The sequence below is a fragment of the Electrona antarctica genome, assembly GCF_951216825.1.
Source record: "Electrona antarctica genome assembly, chromosome: 15".
NCBI lineage: Eukaryota > Metazoa > Chordata > Actinopteri > Myctophiformes > Myctophidae > Electrona > Electrona antarctica.
This window is the reverse complement of record NC_136796.1, coordinates 32,204,545-32,215,411: the sequence shown is the minus strand read 5'-3', so window position 1 is coordinate 32,215,411 and position 10,867 is coordinate 32,204,545. Positions and strand designations below refer to the sequence as shown.

Here is a 10,867-nt window from a genome sequence, read left to right as displayed (position 1 = left end):
TTTTTCCTGCCTAATATTGAACCAGTTCAGAGTGTTTTCACTGAAAATGTATTGGTTCAGAACCCTAACAATTGGTTTGGAACCGGAACCAAAACATGGCCGCCCGGCCGTTCCGTGAAAGCAGCAATACAAGGTTCCAAGAATCTAGAACGGAACCAGTTCTAGAACCAAAGTTCTTTTGGCTCAAAAGGGGCCAAAGTGGGGTCCAGGGACACCCAGGGGTCCTTGAGAGAGTTATAAGGGGTCGCCAGTAAAATAAGTAAATGTTTCAGCTATTTAAAAATAGCTGATCTACAAGCTTGTAATATGTCATGATTTAAAAAGAAAAACATTTTGTCTCATGAGAGTCACTCTTGTCTCATGAGAGTCACTACAACATTTTTCAAATGGTGGTCCGCGGCCAAAGACATATCAATTGGGGGTCCTTGACATGACAATGTTTGAGAACCAACTAAAATGAAGGCACACATGCATTTCTATGGAGAAGTCTCCATGGATGATTGACTATAAATTCAATGTAAAGTTTGATTCAATGACTTACGATATGATCTACAAACTCACAATGTATGTTATTATGAGCTTCTACATCATATTGTTTGCCACAGAAATTTAGTGTAGAGGGGAAAAAGGAGCGGACCTAGCATAATAACAAAATAACAATAATTAATAATTTTATCTATACAAACATTATTCAAAAATAAATGGACTATATTTGGAAATACATTTCTCTCTTATACAAGAAACATTATTGATATAATAAGTGGGAATTCTGTTTGTAGACACAAGTGTCATCTGAAATTCAGCTGGACAGTGCCCAACCTTCCAGCGATGAACGCAATGCATGGACATTTCTCTGGGTTCTCCCACAAACTCTACGAAGAAAAGCACAATGAAACACGTATGTTGACACACACAAAGTACATCAAACAGCTATTGGCTTCACTGTTAATCAAACAAGTAGTAGCCTATACCGTATATACACCAGACTATAATTCATATACCATAATACTGTACATTTCTACGGACAATATCCCCAGGCAATGGCATAACTTTTTTTTTTTTATCTTTTTTTGTAACTCTAATCTGCTTCTATGGCTAATATCGATATTGTAATGATATTGTTATGATTATGGTCACATAATCTATCTTACTACAATCTTTCTTATCAAATTAATCTTATAGCTTTTAACTGCACAGCGATAACAAAATATTGATTAAATAAAAGGGGGGTGAAAAGTCTGCAAGTTGATTATGATACCATACTGAACTTAAAGGCGCATTCAGTGATTTGGGTGATTTGGAAGAAAAAAAACGGTCCACCCCGGTAACAAGATGTGCACATGCACACGCTCTACAGTGGGGGAAGTACAACAGACCAACATCACGTGCACCAAGGCCCGCCCCACTCGATCATGATTGGAGCAAGGCCCCTCTCATCCTGATTGGATGAAGGCTTTGCCACCCAAAGCCCAAACCGAAACTAGGGTTTTTTGACCCCATGGGCTCACTGGGGACAGGGAGGAACTCCTTATAATGGTCAGCTGGTCAGCACACTTTATAGTAGGGAGGATTATCCAAAAAATAAGAAAAAATAAGTGATATTTGAATTAAGTGAAATCACTGAATATACCTTTAACAGAAATCTAGAAGTTACACGCATTTGAAAAGAAAACAATTGCTTTAGAAAATATTCACCATCAGTCAGTGGGCTAAACGGGCAAAAACACTTGTATGGTCCTTTCCATGTGCCAGCTTTCATACTGCATTTATGTGCATAGATAAAACATGTCCGACCGAGATGAAGCTAAACACTGAGATGCCAGGACACGACCTTGAAATGTTGTTCGCAGTCTCAGCTGAACACTGCCTGAGCCTGTGTTCTAGTCATCCACTCTGCACCTTCTTCACCTACTTCACTGACACTGACAAGAGGTGAGTGTACTGACTGTAGTGTAATGTACACTTTGTACAGTATAAATATGACTGCGTGCGCGTGTGTTTACATATGTAGTACAGTAGCCACACATCATACAGAACAGATACTGTATTGAAGGATGAAATATTGTCAAATATGATTTGAGAATATATTTTTTTAGGTTATGTGTGGAAGAAAGTTTGGAGAATTACAGGAAACTTGCCACTGATCTGTACAGCACTTTGGTCAGGGTTAGGGTTAGGGTTAGGGTTAGGGATCTGTACAGCACTTTGGTCAACCTTGGTTGTTTTAAAAATGCTCTATAAATAAAGTTTGATTTGATTTGATACTACCCTTTTGCCACTTTTCGGCGGAAGCATTTTATTAGTGGCACTTTAATTGCCACCAAAGAAAGAAAGAAAGAAAGAAAGAAAGAAAGAAAGAAAGAAAGAAAGAAAAAAAAATAGGCACTGGCAGTTGGTTTCACTCTCAAGTGAATAAAGAATGGTGTTACATGGATTATGTTTTACAACAGGATATCATCTGGTTTAATGCTCATGGTTTTAAGTCATGAATGTATTCTGACACTACAGGTCAAACTAATCTTTGTTTAGCCTGTGGGAAATGTAATGCACACATGGATTGTTTTATTTAATGATCTTAGTGTGTTCATGATCAAATGATTACATCATTACGTACGTTTCCAGGTTCCATTGCTACCTGAAGAGCAATGCACACGAAATGGTGACCGTTGCTATGAATGGAGCCACCTCTGGAATGCCACCACAATTCTGTCATCCTGATATCGGTATGTAATGTTTGTATCGGAAAAAAAGTTAGAATAAAATTTAAAAATACCTTCATTCAGCTACCAACTGGTTTGGTATGGTATGTTATAATGTAGGCCTACGGTTGCTTTAAAGGGCCGCTTGTCTTCACCCCTTTTGCAACCAGATCAGAAGAAACTCTTTCCTGGGGTGTGTAATATACATGTGTTTTTAGATATTTTAGTCATGACGCCATGTTCATGACCAACAGTCATGAAAATGTGGTCTCACTTCATTCCTGGACTACAAGTCACAGCTCCACGCAGCCGGCTCCCCCTCTCCACAAGGAGGGGAAGTGCACAAAAGCATTATGGTCATTGTAGGAATTCAACAATCCAGTCAAACCCCAGTCAAACACACAGACTTCGTTATTTTTTCTCGCCATAGGGTACACATTTTACTACAAATACTATTAACATTGAGTTGACTGCAGTTTCTTCCAGCTGTAAAATGTCCCTTATTTGAAAGTGTCTATCCTGTTCTGCTCCTACTGCAGGCTGGACGAGGGCGGTTTATGAAGGTGTCGATCTCGTTGGTTCTGATATCCGTTTCGTGTTGGTGGATGATGCCAGCGCCTGCCAGACAGCCTGCACTGACGACGACAACTGTCAGTTCTACACCTACGTCGATGGGACCGCACCGGATTCTACCCACTGGTATGTTTCATAGCACACTGTCGCACAGCCACACACATCAAAATGGTGCCATTCGTGTTGTCAAGTTATATGCGTTATTTAAAATACTGTGCTGTTGTTGTATTCCAGGCGTCGCTGCTACATGAAGCGGGTCATTACCATGGCCAATCCTCCTAGAGTGGGAGAACTGCACAATGCCGTGTCTGGGTTCTCCTTGAAGAATTGTTAAATCAAACATGAAACGAATTAAGTCTTCTTTCCACACTTCTGCCTGGTAGCGTACCATCTGCACACATGCGCACGCATGCACGCACGCACGCACGCACGCACGCACGCACGCACACACACACACACACACACACACACACATATGCAGCTGCTGTGCCCCTTTTTTACCTCCTTTAAGATGATTTCCTGTTTTTGGCTATATAGAAGTGTATATTTGTACGTCTCTAAATGTTATGATGAATTGAAAACGGTGGACCCTCTTGTAAACAAGTGTAATGCTTTATGCTTTACAGTTTTTGTATTGAGTTGTGCTTGAAATGTACTGTAATTCTGCAAACTGTTAATAAATACTTCAATCAATCAATCAATCTGTTTGTAGGCTAGCAAATTGTTTTTTCACTAACATACCTCATTTTATATTTTACTTGTTATCTTACTATATCTTTTCTTTAATTGTATCCTAATCCTTTTGTGTTTTGATCTTCCCTTCGACTATTATTTTGTTCATTCCCCTCAAATTCTATTGAAAAATCCATGTATGCGTTTATGTTTTAAAGTGTTTTACAAAGACAATAATAATAATAATAATAACAACAATAATAATAATAATAATAATACTATTGCTACTCCTACTACTACCATTATATTTCATGTACTGTAGCCTATAGAATCCAATAATGAAAAATACAAAAAAAAAAGATGTAACAGTGAGCATTGTGTTTATTGCTTCATCCACATAACAGAACAGAAACATCATCTCAGTTGTCTTCTCCTCCTACTGCAACAACCCCCCACCCTCCTCCACCCCCCCACCCTCCCATTACTCTCTCCGAGTCCTTATACCCTGCCTGGGCTCTCTCTTCCTCATTCCACATTGACCGCACAGCGTCTGCTGTCTTTTCTGTGCCCCCCCCCCCCCCCCCCTCCCGTCCACCCCCTCCCCTCCCCTCCCCTCCCCTGCCTGCTTCTTTCTCCTATTCTCTCTGTCCCTCCCTTCCCTTTCGCCCCCCCCCCCCCCCCCCCCCCCCTTTCCCCCCTCCCCTCCCCCGTGGGAAACCCAGTGCAGTGTGATTGTGGTTGTCCTTCCTGGAAGCTGTGGTGGTGACTCTGGCTCCTCTACTCAGAAGGCCAGAATAGTGCCAGCCAGTCAGCCTGTGTGTGTGTGTGTGTGTGTGTGTGTGTGTGTGTGTGTGTGTGTGTGTGTGTGTGTGTGTGTGTGTGTGTGTGTGACTGTGTGTGAGAGAGACGTGTGTGTGTGTGTGTGTGTGTGTGTGTGTGTGTGTGTGTGTGTGCGCACGCTCCACAAACATTCCCCCCCCACCATACCGTCTGTCCGACCGCCGGCCGGCCTCGCACGAGAGCCACGCCGCCTCCGCGGTTCAGCCCTGACGCCAGCCCTGAGGACTCACATTACAGCGCACGTGCACGTACGTACGCTCACACACACACACACACACACACACACACACACACACACACAGACAGACATGAAAGCCGGACAACAAGCACATAGGCTAACACACTCGGCCTCAGATAAACAATGTGCACATTGCGGAACACACACATTTTGCACCGCAGACCACAGACATTGCATCCTGAAGTAGATCAAAGCGTTCCCCCGGCAGTAAACACACACAAGGCTTCTCCGCGGCCCTCTCATCCCCGCGGAGCCGCTTCGGTGAGGCACGGTGCAATTATGATGATCTTCTGGAGAAACAACTCGTTACGAGCGTCACTCTTCATTATCCGGGGTCTGTTGTTGCGCTGCGAACGTGCCGAGTGACTCTTGGCTATTCACACCATAGCTCTTCCTGTCCTTTCAACCTTCTAAAAATCCCCCTGTTTTCTCTCTGCCTCGAGGTCCCCAACCACCCCCTTGTGCACCCCAACACCCCCCCCCCCCCCCCACACACACACACACACACAGACACACACACACACACACACACACACACACACACACACTCACGAGCGCACACACACCACACCACACCACTCACACAAAAACACATATGCACGCACCACATACACTCTTTATTGAACTTTTTTCCCCGTATCAGTCATTCAACCACAGCTCCTCAGATCTCTCGCCTTCGTTTGTCCCCCGTTTCTCTCAGCTTCTCTTGTGCTCTCTCTGTCTGTCGCTGCGTGCCTCACTCACTCCCTCCGTGCCTCCCTCCCTCGTTCCGTCTGTCCCTCGTTGGGGAGACAGTGGCGCAGACAAACAGGAGAGAAGATATCCGCTGGTTCACCACAAGATTGGAGCGAGAGAGAGAGAGAGAGAGAGAATGGCAGAGAGTCAGCGGACGAGAGGAAAGATAGATGGATTGATATGAAGGGAAGGCTAATTACAGAGTTCTGCCAATGAGAGGGCAAGGCGATAGGCCTGTTTGCCTCGCCGCGGCATCCCAAAAACATCACCCGTGCCCACCGTGTTTATTCTCCACCGCCACAAGGCCACAACTCCCATCATCCACCGCTGGAGACGGCTCAGATGCCAACGGGGGTTACGGTGGCGGAACATGCAAGCCATGTTTTCAGACATGGTTAATATGGCTAAGTGGGTAAGATGTAGTTGTAGGCCATTGCTTTGCCACCATAGCAAATTTAATGTATAGCTGCAAAATCTCTGCAGGCAGTTGATTGCTGTGCCGAGGGGAAGAAAACATCCACTTGTGTTGTTGTGTACCACACACCACACACACACACACCACACACACACACACACACACACACACACACACACACACACACACACACACACACACACACACACACACACACACACACACACACACACACACACAGAGTAAAAGAAGAGACAAGATTTAAGGCACTTAGTCTTTATATAGATTTTTCATCACACATTCCTTGTCAACCCGACAGAATCATAAAAAGTAATCAAATGTATAAATGATTTGATAAACCAACAGCAAAATATCACAGTAGAAAGATGAGTCTGTCTCCATTTTGTTTATAATTTATGGCTCCACTGTACTGTGCGTGTGCGTGTGTGCGTGCATGTGAGACGTGTGTGCATTATGTGTGCGTGTGCACACTCATGTCTGTATATCGATTTGTCTGTGGAGGTTCATAAACATGAAGTTACTCAAAAAGTCATCCTTGGAAGCATTTCTTCCGTAATTCTTCCTTAACAGACTATATTCTTCATATCCATGCTATTCTTCATTTATCCTTAACGTGATTGTTCTTGATTATCTAAAACTTCACCCCTCAGTCTGATATGGCTTTAGAGTCCCTCTTGCTCAGAGACAGTGAAGAAACGTCCATTATAGATTTTTCAACGGCGTCCTACTGCCTCTACGGTGCACGTATGGACTGTGTGTGCACTGCATAGTGTTTGTTTGGAGTGGGCCTGCCGAGTTCCCCTCAGAAGGCCCCGATCTCCGTGCCCCAGCCTGGCGTCGACTTGGCTGATCCTCCCATGCTCCTGCGCTGGACTGTGGGAGACCCCAGAGGTGCAAAGGGCCTGAAGGACACTTGTGGAGGGCTGGAGGATGATGTAGCGGAGAGAGACGAGGAAGTGGAAGAAGAAGAAGAGGAGGAGGAGGATGAAGGGGTGAGGAGAGGCAGAGGTGAAGCCCTGGAGGCGCTGTGAGGGGATAGCTGGGCGGGTCTCTGGGCCGAGGAAGGGGCGAGGGCAGGAGAGCTGGGGGGTAGAGAGGGCACCCTGCGGATGGCAGCGAGGCCGGCCGGGGTCAGGAGCGGAGGATGAGCCCCCTGCGGGCAGCCGGCCAGCGGAGCCAGGCGGAGGGCGGCGTGTGACGGGTAGCTTCCATGCAGGAGGGCCAGCTCTCTGCGCGCCCCGGGGAAGGGGGGCGAGGAGGAGGCGGGTGCGCACTGTGAAATCTGAGGGAAGGAAGCCCAGGGCCAGGGAGGAAAGGGCAGGGCAGCGGCGGGGGCCGCCTGGAGAAGCAAGGGGTCCAGCTCGCTGGCGCAGTGCGAGAGGTGGGAGACCAGCCGTGCTCCAATGGGGTCCGGGGAGTCGGCCCCTCCCTCCAGGGAACTGAGGTACCGCACCACCTCCCCGACACACTCCCTGAACCCCAGTGTCCTGTAGTCCACTGCTAGAGCCCTCGCATCAAAGTATCCTGAGAGCGCATTTGAGAACAGGGTAGGGTAGGGCAGAGCGAGGACAGTGATTAGATATACAGTGGTAAAGAAAAAAAGCAGTCAACGACGATACTTTAAATCCAGTTATGGCTGGTGACGCGGAGAGGAGAGCGCCAATCTCGGATTTCTCACCTTTCCCCCCCATGGCGTGTAGAAGCTTGAGGTGATCCACGGTCATCTGCAGAATTTCTGCCTTCTCCAGCTTAGAGGAGCCCTGAAATTGATGAAATGATCAACATTTTTCTAGCCCACCACATTATATTTTCATCACATCACATTGATTAGTAGCACTTATAGTACCCCGCATTTTGAAAGATTTATTTTTTGTTTTAGTGTATATAAAAGAAAATCAGCAGGTACCTGTTTCTCAAAGGCACTAGGTACCAGTCTCCTCAGCTCCGAGAGGCTGTGGTTGATCCTGTCCCTGCGTCGTTTCTCTATGATCTAAACGACAGCGAGAATAACGGGGGTGTCAGAATCACACCATAACACGACAACAAGACGTTCAAGTCAAATAGCGTGATCCATTAGAACTACCACAGAGAAGAATAGAACAAAGTCGGAATGTCGATCGACTCACCCCTCTTCTCTTCTTGCGGGCCAGAATCTGTGAGGTACTGCCAGGGGACATGGACCCTGTGACTGGGCTGTATGAAAGACAGGGAGAGACAGAGAGAGAAAGAGAGAGAGGGTGGGGGACCACAGCAAGAAGAATGTTAACTTTGATGCCCCTGCATATTGTTACTGTTACCCTCCCTAATAGGACACAGAGGCAAGATGGCACATCAGCTCCCCTCAATCTAATTTCTCTTTTGGGTCCACTGAGGCACAGGAACGCCTGGGAGGAAAGGGAGGACGATGTTTTGGTTTAATGCCTTTCTGGACATTAGTCTCAGTCAAATGACATGCTGTTCTCCTTCTATCCTCGCAAAGCACGTTTTTGAGAGATGATTATATAGCCGCGGGGCATCGCTTTCTGCTCACATGGGGCTCTCTCCAACATGCAGTTTGGGTTCTGGGCTGCTCAGAAACGCAGTCACTCAATATGGATTCTGTTTGTTTGCGAGATCTCATCTTACAGGCTTAAAAGAGCCTGACAGCTCTGAGACGCTTTTCAACTGCCTCACCAAAGACTTATTGCATTTCTATTAGATTTTAACATGAGCCCTGCCAATACATCTGTGTGTTTTTATTTAGTTTTGATGGTTGATGGTGCAGTCTTGAAAAGGCGGACACTCTTTCTGTTCGCATGTCATGTGGCAATGTGATTTATCCAAATGTGCTGCAGTATTTATTTACCAGCTGGTTTGTGAATCTGTGGCGCCTGATGTAACCAATATCACTCTGTATGCTTGCCTTTCAAATGCGTGTTTTCAAATAAATTCTAACGGTTAATTCTATTGTTTTCTACATTGAAGAAAAGCAAAGGACTTCAAAGATAAGTCCAAAGGAACTTGTAAATAACATTTTTCTTCTCCATTAGCGTAACGTAGTAAGTCATTGTATCACTAAATTAAACTGGGCACAATTTAGATTAAATATTGTCCGTTAATTCAGAAGTCACCAATAGCTCAAGATTATAAGCATGCATTTCATGAATTAGAGGAATTTTGAAATGAGCATTAAAGTTTAAAAGTTTGATTACATGTGTCTAAGATGGTCACTTTAATATCTAACTCAAACAGAGTACAATTCATGGCAGTATATCCTAACATTTTTGTAAATGGCAAACACATTAAAAAAGCTCTACAAAGAAAGAAATAACGGTGTTAAAGTGAACTTTGAGTAGAGGGCAGAGCCATGTTACATCCAGTCATTTATCCTTAGATTCAATCTGCATCTATCAGATTGTTTTTTTGTTATGATTTTGTTAATGTTGCATTACTCATTTGAAATGTTAACTAAATGACTATTTTAGGCTTCACATACTTAACTTTGTAATGAGCTTTGGGCAATATTTTGGGCAACACTTTATTGAGTTGAGTTGATTATAATCCACTTTCTCCACATGTCATTTTTTCTGTTATGAAAATTTACAGTTGGAGAGAGGGCACTAGACAACAGTAATTATGCACATTAACCACACATATTAAAATGTTTTCTATTTTCAAAGTTTCACTTTTTTGTGTGCATCATTATAAATAATGCATTTGGCAGTTTTTGCTCAAACATTAGTCATAATATCAGTCCTTTTACTCCTTAAATAATGTTTAATGTCCAGTGTATTTTTACACACTTTATCATCGATGCTTTTGAAATGACAGGCCACATCTGAATTAATAATTAGCCAAACCTGTACGTGTTCATTAGAGTCTAATGATTAGACAGCGTAAAGGGATCAGTCATTTCTGTTACACTTAATATACCTGAATCGAAGAATGTTTAAGATTTGCGGGTATACTGTTTTTCAAATAACTCATATATTTTACAGACTACTAAAACTGTCACACTCAAGGTTTACTGAAAACGGAAAACGGCGTCAAATGGTTCCATTCCATATTAAAAAGCTGCCGTATACAAGGCCTGTGCGCAAAGAAATTGGTGTATTTCTCATCTAAACTATCAAGTTCAAAAGCAAAACTTTTATGATGTCCAAATAAATACTCCCCCCCCCCCCCCCCCCCCTTCCCTGCCTGACCCTCCCAATAATCCTAGTGTGTCAGTGACAGTTCACCTTTCGGCATCATACAGTTTCAAAGCGTCTTTAGCCATGCCACAAAAATAACCTTTCAATAACTTGAAATATAGTTTTTCCTTCAGAGATGCTCTATCCGACGGGACAACAGCGCTTCAGTCTATGGTCCTCACCAGAAGCCGTCCTCCTGTCCCACGTCGATGAACTCGTCTGTGTCCGAGTCAGGCGAGCTATAGTCGTGAGGTCTCTTCATCTCTGGGCTGACAGACGGATGGATGGACGGATGGACGGATGGACGGATGGATGGGTGGACGGATGGATGGGTGAAGGACAGCAGCAATGCGTTTGGCGCCTGGAGCCGTTTCCCTCCTGCAGTGATGCTGTGAAGACAGGGCGCCTTCTGGAGCAAATTGCCCACCCTCTGTGATGTCCCTCTCACTCTCCCGTTCTTCTCTCTGTGTGTCTCTCTCTCTCTCTCTCTATTTCTTTTTTT

At 44.6% G+C, this 10,867-nt stretch overlaps 2 protein-coding genes across 2 annotated transcripts in view; one reads left to right on the top strand and one right to left on the bottom strand.

Annotated features, from left to right (window-relative positions):
- Nucleotides 1-783: 783 nt before the first annotated feature.
- LOC306938825 (coagulation factor XI-like) lies at nt 784-3,689 on the top strand. Its single transcript, XM_079523144.1, has 5 exons — nt 784-898; nt 1,779-1,932; nt 2,623-2,723; nt 3,239-3,398; nt 3,507-3,689. Exons 1-5 carry the CDS (start codon nt 829-831, stop codon nt 3,604-3,606), a joined length of 585 nt encoding a protein of 194 aa, XP_079379270.1. The 5' UTR covers nt 784-828; the 3' UTR covers nt 3,607-3,689.
- Nucleotides 3,690-6,625: 2,936 nt separating this feature from the next.
- Nucleotides 6,626-10,867, bottom strand: part of heyl (hes related family bHLH transcription factor with YRPW motif like) — a 4,493-nt gene continuing 251 nt past the window's right edge. Inside the window, exons 1-5 of the mRNA XM_079522582.1 lie at nt 10,548-10,867; nt 8,320-8,386; nt 8,100-8,183; nt 7,872-7,953; nt 6,626-7,717 (exon numbers count right to left, since the gene is read on the bottom strand). The exon at nt 10,548-10,867 is cut by the window's right edge and continues 251 nt beyond it. Of these exons, the coding sequence (XP_079378708.1) occupies nt 6,996-7,717; nt 7,872-7,953; nt 8,100-8,183; nt 8,320-8,386; nt 10,548-10,627 (1,035 nt within the window). The 5' untranslated portion in view covers nt 10,628-10,867 and the 3' untranslated portion in view covers nt 6,626-6,995. The remainder of the gene's footprint in view (nt 7,718-7,871; nt 7,954-8,099; nt 8,184-8,319; nt 8,387-10,547) is intronic.